We start from the raw sequence: 23,990 nt of genomic DNA on the forward strand, positions 1-23,990 counted from the left end.
AATACAGACAATACCTCCACCATGTTTTATATAAATCGACAAGGAGGAGCTTGGTTCCGTGCCTTATATGCAGAAGCAGTCCGCCTGTGGAACTGGTGCATCGCCAACAATATAACTTTGAAAGCCTCGTATTTACCAGACGCTCACAACGTGCAGGCAGACCAGTTGAGCAGGCACTTTGCACTCACACACGAGTGGCAGATCCGTTCCGATCTGCTACAACCAATTTTTCATGCATGGAGGTTTCCCCAGATAGACCTGTTTGCCACTCATCGCAACAAGAAGTGCCCACAATACTGCTCCAAGGCAGGACTGGGACGGGGGTCCCTGGGTGACGCATTCGCAATCTCGTGGAAGGGCCCCCTGCTCTACGTATTTCCTCCCACAGTGCTCATCCACAAGGTCTTTCAGAAAGCCAGGAGAGAGAGAGCCCACATGATCATAGTAGTCCCAACTTGGGATCGACAGCAATGGTTCCCCTTACTCCTGCACATGTCGGACCACCCACCGATGCCCCTTCCGGTGGCGCCAGACCTGCTCACGCAAGCCCAGGGGTCTATAGTGCACCCACACCCCTGAGGCCTGCGACTGCAAGCATGGTTAATCCATGGCTCAGCTCCCTAGAGAGCACATGTACGGAGGGAGTGCAACAAGTCCTAGAAAGTAGCAGAAGGACTTCCACCAGGAAGACCTACAAGCAGAAAAAGACTCGATTCACTGCATGGTATTCTACCAAGCAGTTAGCTCCCCTTGCTGTGCCTATACCTGTAATATTAGAATACTTACTGGACCTCAAGAGAGGCGGATTCTCCCTATCCTTATTGAAGGTCCACCTTGCCGCTATATCGGCTTTCCGACACGAAGAGGAAGGGCCCACGCTGTTCGCCCATTCCATGGTTACCAGGTTCCTGAAGAGGCTGGTAAACCTGTACCCTCCTCGGAGACCGCTTCCACCTTCGTGGAGCTTGGACCTGGTGCTTAACGCGCTAATGGGACCACCGTTTGAACCCTTAGCCACAGTTTCCCTCCGTCTCCTTACGATAAAGACGACCTTCCTTCTTGCAATCACGTCAGCTCACAGGGTGAGCGAGCTCGCGGCAGTTATGGCAACGCCACCCTGCACAGTATTTTCGAAGGAGGCGGTATCCTTACGGCTGCATCCAGCCTTTGTTCCGAAAGTTTCTTCAGAGTTTCATATTAACGAACCTATAGTCTTACCCTCGTTTTACCCAAAGCCTCATAACTCCAACAAAGAGGTGCGCCTACACCTCCTGGACGTGAGGAGGGCACTGGCTTTTTATATAGACAGGACTAAGTCCTTCCGAAAAACAGATAGACTCCTAGTCTCTCTCGCTCCCAGATCAAAAGGAGAAGGTCTCTCTTTGCAGAGAATCTCGAAGCACATCGTATTCTGTATAAAAATGTGCTACGAACTTAGAAAGACTCCTTTACTGGCCCCGCATAGGGCTCACTCCACCAGGGCAGTGGCGGCATCAACAGCCTTTTTCAAGGGCATTGCGCTAAAAGACATCTGCAGAGCGGCAACATGGTCATCCTATGACACCTTCGCCAAGCATTATGCCCTACACAGGGTATTCCAAGAGGATACCCGTCTCTCGACAGCAGTCCTTTCGGGGGCAAGCTGCACATAACCTGATTACCCACCCCCTTTCTTGTCTTACTGCTGGGTAGTCACCTATCGTGGAGCACCCACGGGGACACTCGAGGAAGAAAGAGAAGTTACTCACCATAGTAACGATGGTTCTTCGAGATGTGTCCCCGTGGGTGCTCCACCACCCGCCCATCCTCCCCACTTCGGATCTCTGTTTAGTGTTTTTCAGGAGCATCCGAGGCGGTTGGTCAAGGAACTGGCGGGGACCGGATCGCTCACGTGGCCGGGAGCGTGCAGGGGAGCGGCGCGCACTGGCGCATGCGCGGTCCAGCAGAAACTGCTGGAAAGATCCGATCTGCGGCGCCGGGACGAGCCCGACACCTATCGTGGAGCACCCACGGGGACACATCTCGAAGAACCATCGTTACTACAGTGAGTAACTTCTCTTTATCTGTATAATGGGTATAATACTGTGCTGAGCTGCAGAAAGATTACTGGATGAACAGTGCAATACACAAATGGACAGTGTTGCTGTTTGGGGCACTATGTTATATATCCAGTAATGCCAGTTGCCATATCTACATTGACACAAAGTGAAAGTTTATCTGAAGAAAATAATAAGCTCATATACTTGGTCAATAAGAGGATAGAGCAGCACGTGCTTCGCATTCCATACACTTTTGCAGAATGGAAATATGGCCCTAGTTGTGGTTAGTCTGCTTGCTGCTGCTGTTTCAGAAACGTTGCATGTAACTGAATTATGCCACTATCAGAAATTGAGTCAGAAGTCACAGTTGTTTGATTTAGAAACTGTTTCCTTGACTCATCCGTTCCCTGCAAGGACATTCTACATAGTGATGAAATGTATCCCTAAGCTGTTATACTGGCGCTCACTCATTGTGGCAATATCTAAGGGCTTGTGGGGTGTATAAGAAGAGTCAGCGCACTTCCGATTTACAAAAGAGAAGATCTGGAGTAACTGGAAGCTCTGGCTGTTGGTAATGGGTTATGAAACTGTTTTGCCTTTAGTTCAGTAATATGACTCCTGAGCTGGAGGGCACCAACAAAAATTATAACTGTCAGGTGGTGTTAGAGGCCCTACGAGATGTAAGATGTTAAGACAACTGACAGATCTCAGTGCTGCTCCCATGTGATGTCATTTGTATGGGATGGGCTAGCGGGGTGGGGCACTGGCCTTGAAAACAGAGTGACAAGGCAAATGCATCAGCTCAGTGGTGAGTGGTGCATCCCATTGACAGGCCCCAAAAGATGAAGGCTAAGAAGCTGCCTATTGTGAGAGAATATCCATTGGTTAAATACAGTTGCAATAGAACATACTTGCTCCTAAATTACTATATGTTTGACAGCGTTTGTGCATCTGTCTATCTGTCCATCTGTAAGTCTGTTCAAGAGCTCCCCCTAAACAGTAAGAACTAGGACTACCAAATGTGGTATGCAGCTTCCTCTTACAGCTTAAAGCAACATTGGTTGTGCGAGGACAATGGGATGTGCATGGAATACAACTGTTTCTCATCAAATGAAAAGGGAAAGCTGGTCAGTGCCGCCTCCCCTTCTCCATGCCGTCAGTGGCTGAACCATGAGGCCCCTGAGCCCCCCGATGCCTTCAGAGCCACCTGACACCTCCCAACCCCCTGTCCTGACTTCTGTACCCCCCACCCCTGGCCTGAATCCCTCCTCACCCCTCCTGGCCTGAATCTCTTCTTATCCCCCAGCCCTGACTTCTGGATTCCCCATGCTCTCAGCCTGCTGTCCTGACCCCATACCCCCAGCCTCTGCCCTAACTCCTGTACCCCCTATGTCACCAGTCCCCTGCCCTGAAGGACCTGAAAAACACTGGGTAAATCTTCCACTAAGTTTGTTTTTGAAGTGTGTTCAGACTTCGAGTTGTAGGAATAAGAGTCTTCCTCCTATAATTGAGAGGGGTTGCTTAGAAAAGGTTAGGATATAATAGAGTTTCACAGTCTTTCTTTATGGGGCAAATTTCTCACAGCTACCTTTGAGTGCAGCTGGCTATCTGGTCTTCTCAGTGAGAAAATGTAAAATTCTTAAGGCTTCTTGGTTGGCTTTGAGAAAAGGCTTATAGGGGAAAAGAGCTGCATGAAAATTTTGGACCTTTCTTTAGTGAGAGCGGTATGACAAAACTCAGTATCAACTGTGTGGCCATTACACAAGTTTGTTTTCAAATTCACCAGGGTTTGTAGATGTCTTGAGAAGATTGCTGTGGGATTGCAAATTTGCAGATTATTTGTAAATTATTATCTATATTTCAGTGGCTGGAAAACTTGCTTCCAGCAACAAATTTAATTTGAAGGAGGGTATGTGATTTTTGTCAGCACTGTCTGAAAAATATTTGTATTTATTTGTATTGTGATAACACTATGAGCCCCAATGATGGACCAGGACTCCATTATGCTAGGGGCCATATGACTAGAACAAAATAGTCCCTACCCAAAGAGTTTACAGTCTAACAGCCACAGTCCCTTTCACTCATGCACAAAGAAAAAATGTGTAAACTAGCTCTGCATTTGCAACTTTTCCAAAAGGACAGCCAAAGTGATCCCTGGAGTGATCTTGCAGCATTATAGAGCTGAAGATAAAGCTAATATCTCAGTCTAAAAAAACACAAGCACAATGTCTATTCAACTGTAAATGAATTCAAGAGATTTCCAGTAACCTGGCTTTTTGTCTACATTCTTTTCTTTCTTTATCTTTGTGGTTACTGACAAGAATGAGCACAGCACTGCAGCCACAGGATCTGATAAATTGATAGAATCAATAATGCACTTTTCTAAATTTGATTAAGAGGGAATTAGATGTAGGGAAAGAGGGGTCACTAACACACACAGTAACAGTTGAGCCAGGCTGACTTTCAATGCCACTTCCATGACTCATGGAGAAAAAGTTTACTGACAACCACAAACCTTAATTTGCCATGAATAATTCTTTAATTAATGTTAGTCTGTAAGGTGCCACAGGACCCTTCGTTGCTGTCTTTAATTAATGGTAGCGTAAGAGAAGAGCTTTTGTTGCCTGCGGAGGAATTGGTGTTGGAACAGGAAAATCTATAAAGATATTAGGCCGGATGCTCAGGGGATGTAAATCTGTGTTCTGTTGAAGTCCTAGAACTGTGCCAGTTTATCCCACCTCGGCAGCTCTTCAGGTAGGTTCTAGATTCTCTAAATTTTAGCAGTTCCATTACTGACATACACTGCTAATATACCAGTGTGGGGGGGGTGTCTTATTTTTAGTCAGGGTTTCCCAATCTATGGGTCAGGACCCAAACATGGGTCGCAGTTACATTTCAAAAGGGTCACTGGTTGGGCTGGGTGGCTCCACAGATGGCTATTGAGAATCCATTCACACTCCTGAAGTGGTACTCAACTTCTTAATTGGATTAACAGCCATCAGGCAGTTAAGCTAATCAATTAAACTGAGAACCACTTCAGCCACAGGGCAGAGAACTGCATACCTGAGGAGCCTGAGTCTGAGGTTGGAAGGGAGGGTAGAGCTGATCAGCTCCCTGGCTTCCAGCCTGTGCAAGAAATGGGGCTCCCCCAGAGCCCATCAGGGTTCCCGCAGGCTGGCTTCCAGCTGTGGGGGTGTGGGGTCCCCCCAGGCCCGGCCAGGATTCTGCAGCTGGCTCTGCTGGCCCGGGCTCTGCTTCAGCTGACTTCCAGCCACAGGTGTCCCTGTGCCTCCCCTAGCCCCCTCCAGCTTGTGAGTGACTCCTAGCCCCAAGTGTGACTCCCCTAGCCCCTCAGTGACAGAAAGATTCCCCTAGTCCACTTCAGCCCCTGAGTGAGACACCCTCAGCACCTTGCAGTCCCTGAGTGACTCCTAGCCCCTGAATGTGACTTCCCTAGCCCCCTCCAGCTCCTCAGTATGACTCTCCTAGCCTGAGTGTGAATCCCCTAGCCCCCTTCAGCCCCCAGTGACTCCCCTAACCCCCTCCAGCCCCTGAGTGTGACTCCCCTAGCTTCTGATTGTGGGGTTTAAGCTGGGGGGGGGAGCAGTTTGGGGGATGAGTGTCTTTCTACCACCACAACTCTGATTAACCATAGTAATGTAGTGTTATTTATTTTATTAATATATTTCCCCTTTTCCATGAAATAACCATTATGAATATATAAACATGAGGGGGCACAATTTTATATTCTTGCCTCAGGTACAAAATTAGCTACTTACAGGTCTGCCTCTCTCTCTCTCTTCCCCCTTCCCTCCCCCCATTTTTGAATTGCCTTGGGTCACCAAGTCTTCCTGAATTGTCAAAATGGGTACCTGTCTGGCCCCATACCACTCACTGATAGGTGAGTTGCAGTGCAGGGATGCTCCGGGACATTGTTAAATCTTTGATTCTTTGTCTGAGCTCTTCTCCCTGTGTTGATATGCATCTGATGAAGCGTGTCTTTGCCCACTAAAGCTTATACTTCAATAAATCTGTTAGTCTGTAAGGATTTCCCATTGTTTTTGCAGATACAGGCTAACGCAGCTACCCCTCTGACACTTCTCTGTGTGTGGATGTGGCACGTGTGCTCTGTCTTTTGGATCATTTGCATCTTTAAATATTTTTCTCCTTTCTGAAATGTGGCAAATAGTAAATCAGAAACCCAATAACTGCCACTGGACAAAGCAACACAGACAATCAGGAAAAGCCTCTAGGTGGTCGTCAGCTGGACTTTTGAGCAGAGTGTTCAGGAGTAGAGAACAGGAGCAATTCTTGATCTGGAAAGACCTGCATGAACCGACACATACAACAGAGTCTTTTGTTCTGTAAGATGAAGTTATTATAGAGACATATTTTAGCCCCATGTGCAGTTAACAATGAAAAAAAAACCAAACTAATTAGATCATTGCAATTAATAGATCAGCATTTCCCAAACTGTGGTCCGCAGCCCAGTACCAGTCCTTGGGGAAAAAAAAAATACCAGTCCTTAGAAAGTATGCAAATTATAGCTATGTACTATTATTATTGTGAATAAATAATAAACAGTGAACATTTATTCATTTTTCATTCTTCTTTTTTTTTAATATGCGTTTATATTTTTGGGTCACAAAAAAAAGGTACTGAAAAAAACTGGGTCCCAACTATATAAAGTTTGGGAAACCCTGTAATAGATCATTGCATCTGGCATAGAGACCTGCAGGCAGATACTAAAAAGATAGGACACACCTGGTCAGAACTGCAAACGATTGCCAAAGACGGGATGCTGGCAAATTGTCGTCAATGGCCAATGCTCCAAGGTGTAGGAGTGGAAGAGGCTTAGTACCAGTGCTACTATCTAGTCCATTGCCTTAGCTAAAGAACATACCACGTATTAACTTGGTACCTAACATGATCTTAGCTAGCATGTAAGAGCTGTGGGAAGAGCTCAGTCCCAAATGATGGCATTTCTTTTCCATTATGTAGGAGAGGTAGCTTGGTTGATAGTCAAACATACAAGTTGATTATCCAGATCTATGAAAGGGAAAAGTAGTAACAAAAAGACTTCAGCGCAGCTAAGGAATGCATGCACTATATTGTTCCGTGTGTCACTCACATTACTTGATATTATTATCATCCAGTAAACCCTCAATTCAACAGATAAATGGGGTCGGGTGTGCATTAATCCTGAAAGTCCATTAAATCTGAGCGTTTACTGTGGCTTCTCTGGGCTCCAAGCTACTCATGCCAAGTCAGACAGCGACAAGTCCTCCGGCCCCAGTGGCAGACCCAGCTGCTCTGGGTGACCCAGCCACAGTGGTAGTCCCAGCTGTGGCACAGACCAGCGGCTCTGGTGAGTCACCAGCATTTACAGCACCGTAATTTGTTTTGGGAGTGGGGCTGGGGGCTGGCAGCTGTTCATTGTTCCTGAAGTCCGCTGAATCGGGGCCCTCTAAATGGAGGGTTCACTGCCCTCATTTAGAATCAGGCATGAATTTGTGCTCTACAAGCAAATATAAAATGACAAGGGGACTGAGTTCTGCCAGTTACACACATGCCCAACATTAAAAGCAATTTGGAGGCCTGGCACAAGTACAGCTTAGGGCAGAATTTATCCCAACTTTCCTTCCTAGAAAAAGTTAGAATGTAAAGGAAATTACTAGAATGGGTTAAACACATACAGTGGTTAGTAAATAGTCCTTTCTCCTTTGCTATGTCCCTCCCCTTTCATTTTTACTACCAGGAATTTCTCCAGAGAATAAATTCATTGGCAGAGGCATTTACAGACATAGCAGTGAACATGCAGGAAGTGAATTTTGAATGGCTGACTATGGATATTTGCCCTAGAAGCCAGACAAGAGTTTTGTTACTCCAGTGAGGAAATGAAAACATAGCATGTGAGCTCAGTCTAATTGCAGCTAACCAGCACGGCTCAAATCTGAGACCACAAAGACTCTCAGAAAACTGGCAAAAAGAAGCTGCAGACAAGAATTATTGTCAGCAAATACATAGTAAATTCATTCTGATTGATGAACACAGCTGAAAAACTTGCAGTTTGCTCAGTTGCACTGACATTTTTCTGGTTAATTTATAATTAACCATCAAGCTCTACTAATTGTGCCTTTTGCTTTCTAGCCAGGTGCTTTACTAGAATCAGTTTCCACATAAGCAAATGAGTATTTCGGCAGATAAGGAGACTTTTTAAAGGCTACAGAGACACTTTTTTCTTGCCTGTACATCAGTTACAGCACTTGCTATTGTAGACGCAAATGGGATCAAGGTCAAAAATTTGTAAAGCACAAATTCAAGGCAAAGTGCTTTCCTCACCATTGCTCAAATGTGCGCTTTCTGGACAGGGAGTTGCCTGGGAACGTTACAAACTGGCAAGTCTTTGAATGGCAAAGTGAAAGCTGAAACATAGGAGATTTAGCATAAAAGCAAAATTTGGCAAATGAGACCTGTGGCCACAAAGGCTGGGACTCCCAGGATATTAAGAGTCTAGCTCATATCAATGAGAGATGGGGATGTAATGTCCAGAGCCTTCTCTGAAAATCTTAATCTTTGTGTCCTAGTCTACAAGTCCGACTTCCCTTGATGTTATCATATGGGTCTTAAACTGTTCCCAGTGAAGCTGCACCACTAATTTATATAACACAAAACTTGTATAGTGCCATTTTTGTCCATCCCATTTCTTATGCATATTAGCAGCTTGTTGGATATTTTGACCACAGCTGCACATTGAGCCAACACATTTATTGAGCTGTTTACAATGATGTCCAGCTCCCTTTTCTGAGCCGATACTGTTATTTGAATATGTGTATGTTTAAACTCTGGATATTTGTTATCCATATAAATGTCCAATCTTGTTTTTAATTTTGCTAAATTATTGGCCTCAATGACATCCACTTCATGATTTTCTGTCCAATGTACATTGCTTCTCATACGTCAACATTGATTGCTGTCATATTGTACATTGTAGACCATACAGCTCCCTTATACTTACCTAGAAAGACAGATAGCATTGACCCAGAAGTTTTAAAGATATTTAAACAATTATCTTCCCACACTTAGTTATACAGTATTTTTTTATCAGCAGATGAAGGGAAAATATTCTCATGATTCGTTTTGGAATAAAGGCATCTCTTAACAGCCAAGCTCCTTCTGCTTTGTTATCTTGACCTGATCACAGCCCTGCATATTACTTTACTTTCTCTACCTTGTAACTTCATATTTCCAAAGTGCAATCAGCTCATGCTCACAATAAACTGTGTTCTGAATTCACGGGCTAAACTACTCATAAATACAAATGGATGAGATTAAAGCAGAACTTTTTTTTTAAATAAATGGCTTTGGAGCAAAATGATAGAGCAGTAAACAAATTGAATGTTAGGATTAATAACTAAAATGACAGAAAGGCTCACATGTAGTTACACTGTAATGGTCAGGTGCTGATTTAGTGAGTTGTATTGTAGGACTGCATTTCATAATACAATATGCACCGTAGAACACCCAAAAATCCAAAATAGGGCAATGGTTATTGCAAAGGTGAGTTAAAGGATATTAATGTGCTTGAAGATTAATGACAAATGCTAGAAGCCCATACAAAGGGGATCTGATGATTTCATCCCACCAGAACAACGTTCAAGCAGTTTATCAGATTGCAAAATTCTCAGCAGGAGCGGTTCTTTTCTGCTTCACTCTCTGCCTTTAATCTGTATCATGAGAGGACATAAAAAGCTTTTTAACAAGCTAACCCCAGGTTTCGAATATTACAAAGGCTCTTTTTTAAAACAATTAAGTCTGAAGGGAAGATAAGAAGCTAGGAAGGAACAAAATCCACCCCCCCACACACACAAACACACAGTTTATGTGAAAATAATTTTTTCTTTAAATATGATGGAACTGTACTGTGAGCTCTTTAGAGCTGAGGTAATGACATTACATAAAAGATTTGAGAAGTACGCTCATCTCTCGTTTAATGAGTACTCCACTTACAAGTACTCGCTAAAACAAGGGACACGCATACTTACAATTGTTCACTATGCAAGTGAACTTCCCCGCCTATATTGTGGCTGGAGCCAAGCCGGCCGTGGGGTCCCTGGCCATGGGGCGGGGAGACCTGCAGGGCCCGCTCCCAACCCTCCCCCTATGGCAACTCCTGGTGCAACACCCCCGCCCACCCAGTCCCAACATTCCCCCATCCCACAGCTCCCCATGCAACCCCCCCAGCCCATTCCCAACACCTACCCCATTTTCTGAACCCCCCGCACCCCTGCCCAGGTACCTCTGCTGCAGCCAGGAGGAGCAAGCCCCCACCTCTTCCACCTGAGCCACCTGCAGGTTTTAACCCTCATGGCCCCAAACTGTCCCCAGCCTTTAACCCCCTCCCAACCCCAGGTTCACTTACCTCTCAAAAGCAGCACCACCTGCTACCCCTCCCAGCACTTGGAACCAATCAGAAACTTTTACATGCATTTTAATAGGAATTTAGTGTCCCTCTTACAAGTTTTTGCCTACGAGCAAAAAGTTAGGAACGAATTGTGCTCGTACAGCAAGAGATGAGTGTATGTCTTTAAGGTAACAGTTCATTACAAATGCTTCCTCTGATGTGCCAGACTGCAAATTGTACTGGCAGAAGACCAGTTGCAATGACGTCTGCTCTGAAGAAAACCATTTCACAGAAACTAGAGAGAAGGGCTCTTGCATCACAGACAGTCCATTCCTAGAATTTAGTGGTTCCCTAAAAGCAGGAATTTTATTAAACTTCTTTCAGATGGACTTTAAGTCCATTTCCATTGGTATCAATTTCCACGGAACTCTACTGGAATCTGGGTCAAGTCGTTTGCTGGATATTTGAATGTGCTTCTAGGAATGGGGTAACGTTTCTTTTTCTGTAATTTTCAGAACCAGTTGGATTTATGTGCCCAAAGTCTTGTTTTGATTCTGGGATTCACACAATTGACAAACTCAATCAGCAGGAATTACTGTTTCACATGCGTTTAACTAACCAAGCTATAGATTAGCAGAGGTCAGCAACCTGTGGCATATGAGCTGATTTTCATCAGCACATGAAGTGGGAGTTCAGCCCTGCTTCTCCTCCCCCTATGCAGCAGGGGCCCAGAGATCCTCAGCTACTGCTCTGTTCTCACAGGCACACACCACAGTGAGCAGAGCTGCTGTGGGAAGGTGGGGATGTGTGAGCCCCACCCACAAGCTGGCTGGCGGAGAGGTGGGGCAGGCAGGCCGGGCTGCAGGTGCAGGGCCTTCAGTCCAAAGGTGGGGTGGGGGTGGAACTGCTCCCCCTACTGCATGTGCCACCCCTGCCCCCTGCCATCTGCCTTCCTCTCCTCTGGAGAAGGGAACTGACCTCTCTGCCCCACAGTTCTGCCATCGGTCCTTACCTCCCTCAGGGACTGGGACTGAGCCCCACTGTCTCCCCTTGCCATCTGCCCCGGGGCAGGGAGTTTTTAGTTCATCTGCCTCCCCACCCCCCACCTACTGCCTAGGATGGAGGCCTACCCCTTGTGTTTTCCATTTCTGCCCTGTCTTGCTACCTTGCCAGTCATTGCCAGTCCTTTGGGCAATCAGTTAATTCCTGTGAGGTGTTTGGAGGTCCTGCTCCCTCAGGGCTGCCCCATTCTCCCTGTCAGTATGCCAACCCCACTTCTGCATGCCAGGGCTCTCCCTCCTGCCACCATCCACAGCTAAATGGTAACGCTCTGCATCTTTATTTATTTATTAATGAAGCTGTTGTAAGTAGGACTATTAGTGACTTTAAGAAGTATTAGCGGCACTTGGCCCGTACAGAGAGGTCAAAATGTCAAAACTTGGCTCTCTGCCTTTGAAAGGTTGCTGACCCCGGGATTAGAGATAAGCCCAAATCACAAATTTCACACTTTGGTTTGGAGCACCGCTGAAGTTTAGAACTGTTTGTCTATCCAAGAGCAAGTTTCTACACCAGTGTGAATTAGCATAGTGTCTTTGAAGTGAGTGGAACCCTGCAATGAAGGTGTTGGGCTCAGGTTGTTGATTCAGACTCACCTGATCAATCCAGGTTTGCTCAGAGTGAGGCCCCAGCCAAGGTTTATAAACCACTGAAAACCTGGCCTCAGATTTAAGTCTTTAACAATCTGAAATTAGATTCTTCTTCGAGTGTCCCCGTGGGTGCTCCACAATAGGTGTGGGGCTCGCCCGACGCCGCAGATCGGAAATCTTCCAGCAGTTTCTCCTGAATCACGCAGGCGCCGGTGCGCGCTGCTCCCCTGCGCGTCCCTGGCCACGTGCGCGATCCGGTCCCCGCCAGTTCCTTTTCAACCGCCATTGGCTGCAGACGGAATCCGCTCAGGCTACGGCCAGAGTCAGATTAGATAGTGTTTTCTACGTGTAAATTGTTGTTTTTTTCCGGTTAAAAAAAAAAAAAAAGAGGACAAAGAGAATATCAAAAAATATATATATATATATAATACAACGAGAGAGAGGAGCGGAGAAGAGGAGTGGACATAAGGCCAGTAGGCCGCCCGCTGCCCCGCAGGCCGGTGACCGCGATTTGGGTAAACAGGCACGGACTAAGTGCTAAGTACCCTATTAACAGTAAAAGACTCACCACGATGGCCTCTTCAGGTTTTAAAAAGTGTGAGTCCTGCCGTGAAGCTATGCCGGCCTCTGATGGGCATAGTGAATGTATCCGATGCCTGGGGGAATCACATGTTACCCAGAAGTGTTCTCACTGTGCTAAGCTCACAGCCAGGGCCAGGAAAGACAGAGAAATGCGTCTTAAAATGCTCTTGTTTGATAAGGCCCTCCAGCCGGACTTGCCGGAGAGGCCTCACCCAGAAGGGCCCTCTGGGTTACACAAGAGGAAGGCAGCTTCTCTGACTCCCTCGGTGCAGAAACGGAGGAAACTCTCCCCAGCTTGATCCTTGCCGGCGGTTTCAGTGAGCGGGATGGGCGGAACACACAGCCCCCAGCCGCATACTCAGGCAAGCGGCAGCGCAGCAGTGCACGTGGCAGAGGCTGAGCCTCCAGTTACACAACAGCCGGCATGCGCGGCGCCTGGAGCGTCAGCCAGGCAGGCGCCGGAACCGGCGGCACCGCCACAGGCGGAACTGACCCCCGCAGCACCAACGGTGCAGGGCCGCCAGGCACGGAGCCTGCAGGCACCTGAGGAAGTTACCTGCGTGGCACCGCAGCTGAGCGTGCCAAGCGTGGCGCCGACAGCGGGGCCGAGATCCCCGGCGCGGGAGGGGGCGGTGCCAGCCCCGCAAGGGAGGGGCAAGGCAAAATCAAAGGCCTGGCACTGCAGCCCTTCTCCGGACAGGGCTGCGCTGCTACTGGCCACAAGCCCTCCCCCTGTGCTACACACGCCGCCCAGAAGGCCTGGGCCTCTACCGGCCTATCCAGAAACTCCTTCTCCGTTCCTCCAACCAATGTCACTATGGCTCGGGCCACCTTCACCTTTTCTGGGATTGGATCCCCTGGAGTACTATCACAAGCCAGTTTCACCGCTATCTGTGTCATTGCGGAGGTCTCGCTCTCCCAGACATCGGGGGTACACACCCCGGGAGTGGTCTAGGTGTCCATCCCCGGACCCTTGCCCGTGCTGCCATGGTCGTTCTTATCATGCTGGACATAGACACCCCAGGCCTACGTCCAGGAGCAGGTACCCCTCGGCCGTTCAATACCCCTGTGGACACTCCCGATCGGGGATGGAAACACAGTTATCTCAGGGGGAGTTAATTTTAGAACCCCCGAGACTTTCCTTCACAATCCTCCTGCGAGCAAGTGTATCATTGGTCGCAGGAGCCTGAGAGTTTGAGGGAGGTTTACCCTAGTGGTTCCTCCTCATCCTCCCCAGATGAGGCCATGGCCCCCGGGGATGTCGCTCCCCCGGATGACCTTAAACAGTTTCAGGAGCTGTTTAAAAGGGTGGCTTTCACGCAAGGCATTCAAACGGCAGAAGTGCAGGAGAAACATCACAAACTCCTGAAAAATTTGAGACCCCCAGCTTCATCCAAAATTGCTATTCTGCTGGACAAAGCCATTATGGAGTCAGCCACTACCATACGGCAGACTCCGGCCTCCGTTCTGCCTATGAACAAGAGAGCGGATAAGAAGTACTTCGTCCTGGCAAAGGGCATGGAATTCCTCTTCAGTCACCCACAACCAAACTCATTGGTAGTCGAATCGTCCCAGCAGAGGTCAAAGACTTTTCAGTACAAATCAGGGGGATCGGATAAAGATGCCAAGAAGCTTGAGCTGTTTGGCAGGAAGGTATATTCCTCTTCTACCCTGCTATTGAGAATGGCGAATTATGCGGCACACCTAGCGAACCATAATTTTGATAATTACTCCAGACTTACTTCTCTCATGGATTCACTTCCAGAAGATAAGAAGCCGGTGTTAAAGGCAATTGTGCAAGAGGGCTACGCAGCATCGCGGACGGGAGTCCAGATTGCCCTGGATGTGGCAGATACGGTGACGCTCAACGGCCACAGCAGTGGTCATGCGTAGAGAATCCTGGCTGCAGACATCGGGTATCCCGAGGGACCTACAGGCGAAGATCGTGGATCTTCCCTTTGACACGCAAAAGTTGTTTGCAGACTCAACCGACTCGGTCCTCCACTCCAGTAAGGACTCGAGAGCTACACTTAGAACCTTGGGTATTTATACTCCTCCATATAGGAAGAAAAAGTATTATGCTCAGCAAAGACGCTACCCGTACCAACCACAGCGTGCTCAGTATCAACGGGGCTACGACCAAGGGCTCCATCAACAGCAGCAACAGTACAGAACTCCCAGGCGATGTTCTCAGCAAAGCCGTATGCCCTCAGGACAGGCCCAAAGGCAACAAGTTTGACGGGCATGTCGAGGGCTGCACTATCACTACCATCGCTCAATGCCACTCTCATCTCATTTTCCATCATCGCCTCAGACCGTTTCACCCCCAATGGCAAAAGATCACCACAGACAAATGGGTGCTGGAGATCATAGCCACGGGTTACGCGATCCCCTTCCAGTCGCTCCCACCGATGAAGCCTCCCTCCAGGCCTCACCTCCGGGACGCTGCCTACAAGGCGAGGCTCAAGCAGGAGGTGGACCACCTTATGTTCATGGGGCGGTGGAAAGAGTGCCGGAATGATTCCAGGGGAAAGGCTTTTATTCACGCTACTTCCTCACAGAGAAGAAAACAGGAGGCTGGAGGCCCATCTTAGATCTTCGGGGCCTCAACCGCTACTTGCGAAAGCAACGTTTTCGGATGATTACAGTCGCCTCCATACTCACGGCACTGGACGATGGAGATTGGTTTGCAACCCTCGACTTACAAGATGCTTACTTTCATATAACTATCCACCCGACACACAGACGCTTCCTCCGCTTCACGGTCGGCAAGGAGCACTTCCAGTACAGGGTTCTTCCGTTCGGCGTCTCCTTGGCCCCCAGAGTCTTTACCAAAACCCTGGCAGTGGTGTCAGCCTACCTGCACAGACAGGGGGTGTTTATTTTCCCATACCTGGACGACTGCCTGCTGAAAGGGGCCTTGAAGGCAGAGGTCCTACGCATGATATGCGTCACAGCGGACACGTTTTCTTCACTGGGCCTAGTCATCAACCTCGCGAAGTCAAAGACCGATCCCACACAAGACATAGAGTTCATAGGGGCATGTATAAACTCTGTCACAGCAAGGGTGTACCTACCCGACACCTGCTTCCGCGCCATCAGTCCGCTGGTGCAGGTCATCACATACAGCCCCACGGTGCCGGTCTTAATGTGCTTACAGATGCTGGGCCACATGCCGGCAGCAACGTTTGTGGTACAGAACGCCAGATTGCACATGCGAAGCCTGCAGCATTGGCTGGCAAGCGTCTACAAACCAGCATCCCACAGTGTCCACAGGGTGGTGTTGCCCATGACAGAGGTGCGCAGATCCCTGGTGTGGTGGGAAAACCCCAAGAACCTGCTAGCAGGGGTGCCCTTTCACCAACCACAAATTTCTATCTTTCTTACTACAGACGCCTCCCACATAGGATGGGGAGCGCACATCGGCGACGAGGTGATGCAAGGGCTATGGTCCCCCGCGGAACAGGCACTGCACATAAACATACTGGAGCTCAGAGCAGTGTTCAACGCCTGCAAACATTTTCGACACCACATACAAGGCAAAGTAGTCGGGATCAATACTGATAATACCTCCACTATGTTTTACATAAATCGACAAGGAGGAGCCCGATCCTGTGCCCTATGAGCGGAAGCAGTCCGACTGCGGAACTGATGCATCGCCAGCAATATAACGTTGAAAGCCTCGTGCTTGCCGGGCGCTCACAATGTGAAAGCAGATCAGCTGAGCAGGCGCTTCGCACTCACGCACGAATGGCAGATCCGCTCTGATCTGCTACGGCCCATTTTTCATACATGGGGGTTTCCCCAGATCGATCTGTTTGCAACCCAGCACAACAAGAAGTGTCCCCAGTACTGCTCCAGGGCAGGAGTGGGGCGGGGGTCCCTGGGGGATGCATTCATGATTTCATGGAGGGGTCCCCTACTTTACATGTTCCCCCCCACAGCGTTCATCCACAAGGTCTTGCAGAAAGCCAGAAGGGAGAGAGCCCGCATGATACTCGTAGTCCCAACGTGGGATCGGCAGCAATGGTTTCCCTTGCTTCTGCGCCTGTCGGACCGCCCACCGCTCCCTCTACCGGTGGCGTTGGACCTACTCACGCAGGCTCAGGGGTCCATAGTGCACCCGCACCCTCAGGGTCTGCGCCTACAAGCATGGCTAATCCATGGCTCAGCTCCTTAGAGAGCACATGTACGGAGGGAGTACAACAAGTCCTGGAATGTAGCCGAAGGACCTCCACCAGGAAGACTTAGAAGCAGAAATGGACTCGATTCACAGCCTGGTGTTCTGCCAAGCAGTTAGCTCCCCTTGACGTTCCTATACCAATAATACTAGAATACTTATTGGACCTTAAGAGGGGCGGGCTTTCTTTATCCTCGCTAAAAGTCCACCTTGCCGCTATATCAGCCTTTCGGCATACAGAGGAAGGGCCCACAGTATTCACCCATCCTATTGTTACCAGGTTCTTGAAGGGGCTGGTAAACCTGTACCCCCCACGGAAACCACTTCCACCATCGTGGAACTTGGACTTGGTGCTCAGCACGCTAACGGGTCCACCTTTTGAACCATTAGCCACAGTTCCCCTACGTCTCCTTACAATAAAAACAACCTTCCTCCTTGCAATTACATCAGCTTGCAGGGTGTGTGAGCTCGCAGCAGTGATGGCAACGCCGCCCTGCACAGTATTCTCAAAGGAGGTGGTAACCTTAAGGCTGCACCCAGCCTTTGTTCCAAAAGTTTCTTCAGAGTTCCATCTTAATGAACCAATAGTTTTACCCTTGTTTTACCCAAAGCCTCACAGCTCCAGCAAGGAGGCACGCCTGCATCTCCTGGATGTGAGGAGGGCGTTGGCCTTCTACATAGACAGAACTAAGTCCTTCCGGAAAACAGACAGGCTTCTAGTGTCTCTCACTCCCAGGTCGAAAGGGGAAGGCCTCTCTTCACAGAGGATTTCGAAGCACATTGTGTCCTGTATAAAAATGTGCTACGAGCTTCAAAAGACTCCTTTGCTGGCCCCACCTAGGGCTCACTCCACCAGGGCAGTGGCGGCGTCAACAGCTTTCTTCACGGGCATCGCATTGAAAGACATCTGTAGAGCGGCGACCTGGTCATCCTACGACACCTTCGCCAAGCATTATGCCCTACATCGGGTATTCCAAGAGGATACCTGTCTGTCGACAGCAGTCCTCTCGGGGGCAAGCTGCACATGATCCAATTACCCACCTCCTATTTTGGGTTACTGCTGGGTAGTCACCTAACGTGGAGCACCCACGGGGACACTCGAAGAAGAAAGAGAAGTTACTCACCGTAGTAACGGTGGTTCTTCAAGATGTGTCCCCGTGGGTGCTCCACCACCCGCCCATCCTCCCCGCTTTGGATCTCTGTCTAGTGTTTTTCAGGAGCATTCGAGGCGGTTGGTCAAGGAACTGGCGGGGACTGGATCGCGCACGTGGCCGGGAGCGTGCAGGGGAGTGGCACGCGCCGGTGCATGCGCGATCCAGGAGAAACTGCTGGAAGATTTCCGATCTGCGGCGCCGGGCGAGCCCAACACCTATTGTGGAGCACCCACGGGGACACATCTCAAAGAACCACCATTACTACGGTGAGTATCTTCTCTTCTTTTTTTTTTGGAAAATTTTGTGGTAACATAATATTAGATGTTAATAATAGATGTTAATCTCTAATGTTAACCCCATTTGTCTGACAAATTTCATTTCCTCTAAGTTCACTTTGTGGTTTCAGTTAGAAACCCTGTTCATCACTTCTTGACCTAAACTGCTGGGCACCATTAAACAAAAAACACATTTCCCACTAGAGCCTGCTGCACTTATTTGGTGAAGTGACTCCTGTTTCTATCCTTGTACAGCACTTTAGGTCCTTCAGGATGAAAGATGCTATATGAACATAAGATATTAATCTGTTCGTGGTCCTCTGCTTTGTACATGCTCCATTCTCCACTAATACAGCTGAAAATTCTATTGTGTTCCACTACTGTACACATGCTGCAGGGGATCTGTTTAAAACTGAAAAATAATAACTTTTTTTATCTATTCATCTCCCAAATGCCATTCTGTACAAAATTTCATTATTAACTGCAATAAGAAAGTTGATCAGCATACACTAATAGTTACTGTAAGTGACCTAGTTTATTAAATATGTGTCATATTCCCTATTTATAACTGCTACACAAATTATATGGTGCCTTATTTGTGGAAACATGCCCTGTCTCAGTGGGCCTTACAAATGTATCAACAGGAGGAATAAGAAAAACCTTTAATAATCCAGGCAACTTCATATAAAGTAGACATCTATTATTTACAGCAGAATGGCACAATTGTGCACCTGCAGTGTTTTTTCTTTGGAGCCACTGGCAGTGGAAATGGTGTCCTGGGTGAACCTGTATTTTGGCTCTCTTTAAGTTTAAGAATGTAGAAGTGCTAGTGGAAAAATCAGAAATAAAGCTTTAATCTCAAAGGCTGCATCTGTGCTACAGCATTCTGTCAACAAAAGTTACCGTTGGGACATGTTTCTTGACAAAACCTCTGTCAACAGAATGCGTCCACACCTAATAGAGGCTCTCCCTATTGATGCCCTCTGTTGACAGAGAGTGATCAAACTGCCCAATCCTCTTTCGACAGAACAGCTATCTGGAAGCTCTGCAGATAGGGCTGCCTGGTGAACCGGAAGTGTCTACACTATTTTTTTCTCAAAAGAATCTGTCAGCAGAGTTGCTATGCCTCACATGGTCACGACAGGAAACGTGCTGTGTTCTGTCGACAGATTCTCAACAGAACGTATTTGCAGTGTGGATACTCCCTGGTTTTGTCGACAGAAGGCCAGTTCTGTCGACAAAACTCTATAGTGTAGACCCAGCCAAAAGTTTTTATAATTTACTAAAAAATGTTGACACAAAATTTGATTCAGTTTTATTAAAATATGGAAATCATAAAAACAACATTATAGTGAAAAACTAAATATGGAATTAAACACTTAATTAATGAATAACAACAAATATGAAATGTTGTACACCAAGATTCTAAGACTCAGAAGGCAGCACTGTGTACCTTTGCTGCTGCAAACTGTAACATTGCTTGTGACAGGGCCGGATTTTGAGCTGTAGCTTTCTCGAGAGGCAGGGCGTGCAGTTGGAGTCCCATGAGATTAAAGGACAGTGCACATCCTTGGGCACATAAAGGAACTCCTCAGTCTTTTGCTTCCCAGAGTGCAGTGCCTACTATTGTCTCTGCACCTTACGAAGGCAATTGTCATGATCAGTCCTTCTTCGCCAAGCACTTCCTTTAAGAGCTACATGGGAAATGGATTATTTAGATTAAATATTTACTGTAAGATATGAAGAAAACTGCTCTTTTTGAATGGTATCAGATTGTAAAATGAAACAGTGGGTTAAAAAAAACCCAAGTGGGTCACTCACTCGTCAGTGGGATTCTTCTTCCACAGTCTGAGTTGCTCTGCAGAAGCAATGAATATAAGAAAGACCATACTGGCTCAGACCAAAGATCCATCTAGACCAGTACTCTGTCTTCCAACAGTGGCCAGTGCCAGATGCCCCAGAGGGAATGAACAGAACAGGTAATCACCAAAGCGATCCCTCTCCTCGCATCCATTTCTAGCATCTGACAGGTGGAGACTAGGGACACCATTCCTACCCATCCTGGCTAGTAGTCGTTGATGGACCTAACCTCCAGGAATTTATCTAGTTCTTTTTTGAACCCTGTTAAAGTCTGGTCTTCACAACATCCTCTGGCAAGGAGTTCCATAGGCCTACTGTACACTGCATGAAGAAAACTTCCTTTTGTTAGTTTTAAACCTGCTACCCATTAATTTCATTTGGTGTCTCCCCAGTTCTTATGTTATGGGAAAAAATAAATCACTTTGCCCACAGCACTCATAATTTTATTGGTCTCTAAGCCGAAAAGTCCTAGTCTTTTGAATCTCTCTTCATATGGTACCTGCTCCAAATCCCTAATCCTTTTTGTTGCCCTTTTCTGAACCTTTGCCAATGGAAAATACCTTTTTTGAGATTCTGTATGCAGAATTCAAGGTGTGGACATACCATGGGTTCATACAGAGGAAATAAGTTATTCTCTGTCTTTTTCTCTATCACTCTTTCAGTGATTCCTAACTTTGCTTGTTTTTTTTGACTGCGGCTGTACATTGAATGGATATTTTCAGAGAACTATCCACAATGACTCAAAGACCTCTCTTGAATCATTATTGCTAAATCAGTCCCTATCATTTTGTGTGTATAGTTGTGATTATTTTACATTTATCAAAATTACATTTCATTTCATTTACCATTTTGTTGTGCAATAACTTAGTTTTGTGAGATATTTTTGAAACTCTTCACAGGCTGCTTTCTTCTCAACTATCTTGAGCAGTTTAGTATCATCTGCAAATTTTGTCTCCTCAGTGTATACCTCTTGTTCCAGATCATTTATGAATAGGTTGAATAGGATTGGTCCCTGTACGGACCCTGGGTGGACACAACTAGTGATTACTGTCCATTCTGAAAACATACCATTTATTCCTATTCTTTGTTTCCTGTCTTTTAGCCATTTATCAAGCCATGAGAGGACCTTCCTTCTTATCCCATGACTGCTTACTTTACTCACAAGCCTTTGGTGAGGGACCTTGTCAAAGGCTTTCTGGAAATCTAAACTATATCCACTGGATCCCTTTTGTCCACGTGCTTATTGAACCCGTCAGAGAACTCTAGAAGATTAGTAAGGCATGATTTCCTTTAGCAGAAACCATGTTGACTTTCCCCCAACAAATAATGTTCATTTGTATGTATGACAATTTTATTCTTTACTAAAATGTATTTTTCCCTGGCAGCTCCCTTTGAGATTTTCTTCACTGTGTGACTGTCCATTTAACACATCTGCTTAGGCACAATAAATTAATCTCTGAGCACTCTCCAGTCAACTGCAGAGCTCCACCTGGATGAGAAGAGTAGCTGGAGTCAGTAGGAGAGCAGCCCCTGAAGATATATACTCAGCAATATTTATACAAAGATGGAAGGACATAGTGAGGGAGGCCTCAGACACCAATGGGTGCTGAGCCCATGGTTGCTTATGATGATGATGATGCACAAGTATATACTAAAGTATCTGAGCTGGTAAACTTGGAAGGTCTTGGACTACAGAGATATCAAGTCCATAACTACATTGTAAAGCTCACAGCTGCACCGATGCAGCTACGCCATTGTAAGATCACTCCTGTAGCTGGTGGGGGAGAGTTATCCCATCAGTGCAGGAAAACCACCTCAGCAAGCCCCTAGAGCTATGCTGGGAAAGAAGCTCTCCCATCAACACAGTGCTGAGCACACTACCACTTTTGCTAGTGAAATGGTGTTGCTCGGGGTCTATCTTTTCCATGCCAATGGGTGGCATAAGGTTTGCTGTGGTAAGTGGTGATGTTGATATGGCACAATTTACTGAAAGATAAAGTCTTTTATTTGCTTCTGACATATACAACGAACAGCATTAGTACAAAGTCGGAGTCAAATTTTGAAATTATCCCCTACAAAAAGGCCATACTTCAGGGAGTGACATGGGCTCCTCAAGTCAACAATGGCCAACTGACACATGCTGGTAGGCATGGGAGTAGTATTATAGAAGAGTTTTAGTATTTGCTACAGTGTCAGATTTTTGTTGTATCTAGATTTAAAGAAACTAACCAATTCGCTATTTACAATTCCCAATTATTTTAGTTAGTTCATCCAGGGCCAAATTTTCCTTGTCTGGTTCACACCAATCGGTCATTGATTTCTCTCTGACTACTGTCATGAGTCAGATCAGCAGGATTTTGCATGCAGATGAGCGTATCTGCATGGCTGTCCCCATCCCGTTCCCCACACCAGACTCTTGAATCTTTCCAGATGCAGTTTGAAGGGGGAGGCTGGAGTCTGCGTTGCATGACCACTGTGCCCGTTGATTTTGCGAAGTCTCAACTTCTAAAAATAAGATGGTGTGTTTTATGCAGGAGAATCCCTTCAAGGAGAGGATTGTGGAGTCTTTCTCAGAGGACGGAGAGGGGAACCTCAACTTCAACGACTTCGTGGACATGTTCTCTGTGCTTAGTGAAATGGCGCCCAGAGAGCTCAAAGCAATCTATGCCTTTAAGATCTACGGTAATGTGCAAGGATGCTGAAGAGAAATGGCTCCATCAATTCACAGATTCACTATCCACCTAGGAGAGGTGTTACTATCAGCTCTGTACTTAGCCAGAAAACAAAATGGTCTAGTTCCAATAGGAGCTGAGCCGTCTGGCCCGACATCAGCAAAGCATCCACTTCACTTTAGAGTCTGTGGAGCTACTTATGTTCTTGAAATTAAGCCCATGTAGGATCAAATGCCAGGAAGAGCTGTTTTGGTGTTTGAGAGGATAATTGATGCCTCAGCCATTGCCCCTTCCAGGGTTTTCTCCGTAGCAAGCCCCATAACAGCACCCACCATTCTAGATCTCCCCAGGCTGAGCTACAGACCTTTCCTTTTATATCTTGACTGGCTGTCTGCCTAGTCAGGTGATCACTCATATGAGCATCACCCTTCTTCCCCAGATTACATTCCCCAGAACTTTTGGCCTTGACAGCTGCGGCTCTGCCACAGATATGTTGAACTACCTGCAACTTTGTTCACTAGTCTAGAGCCCAGGTAGAGGTAATAAGCCACTATTTGCACTCTTCATTTTTGTACTGCAATGTGGGGCATTTTGAAGTTTTGTCCATGGAACAATTTCACAAAACTGGAGATGACGCTTTTCACTACAGTTTAGGACAATTTCTTTAAAATGGTTCAAATGTCACTAGTACCGCAACTAAGGGATGTTTCAGCTCAGATCCAGCACGTTTACAAGACTGGGTTTTTGTTGATTCTTATTTTACAGAACTGGACCAATTCCATGAAATCAAAAATGCAAATGAAGCCTCAGACTGAGACTTTCAGATTTCACTGTTATTTTTTGTGCAGTTTAATATAAACACATTTAGACCCCTAATACAGGCCTGCCAAAATTGGGGTAGGGGCAGCTGCTCCTGGGCCAGGCAATTCAAAGGGCCTGGAACTCCCAGCCACTGCTACTGGCCCCTGTAAATTGCCACCACTTTAAAGTGCACTCCAGGCAGTTTTCAGGGCTGCGGGGTGCAGTGACAGCCCAGTGTGTTCTGGGTAGCACTGAGGGCTGGCTACCCGACTCTACCCCTTCTGCCCATGGCCCTGCCCCTTCCAGGAGCATGGAATTGTCCCCTCTCAGCCCCTGAACCTTGCCCAGAGGCCCAGCAAGACTGTCAGCCCCCTGAC

The 23,990-nt window shown here is 47.0% G+C and overlaps 1 protein-coding gene across 1 annotated transcript in view; it reads left to right on the plus strand.

Annotated features, from left to right (window-relative positions):
* The window catches only part of CIB2 (calcium and integrin binding family member 2), a 150,690-nt gene that overhangs the window by 83,162 nt on the left and 43,538 nt on the right, over window positions 1-23,990 (plus strand). The window contains exon 4 of the mRNA XM_075006833.1: window positions 22,675-22,822. Within this exon, the coding sequence (XP_074862934.1) occupies window positions 22,675-22,822 (148 nt within the window). The remainder of the gene's footprint in view (window positions 1-22,674; window positions 22,823-23,990) is intronic.

Source organism: Carettochelys insculpta, chromosome 12 (genome assembly GCF_033958435.1).
Source record: "Carettochelys insculpta isolate YL-2023 chromosome 12, ASM3395843v1, whole genome shotgun sequence".
NCBI lineage: Eukaryota > Metazoa > Chordata > Testudines > Carettochelyidae > Carettochelys > Carettochelys insculpta.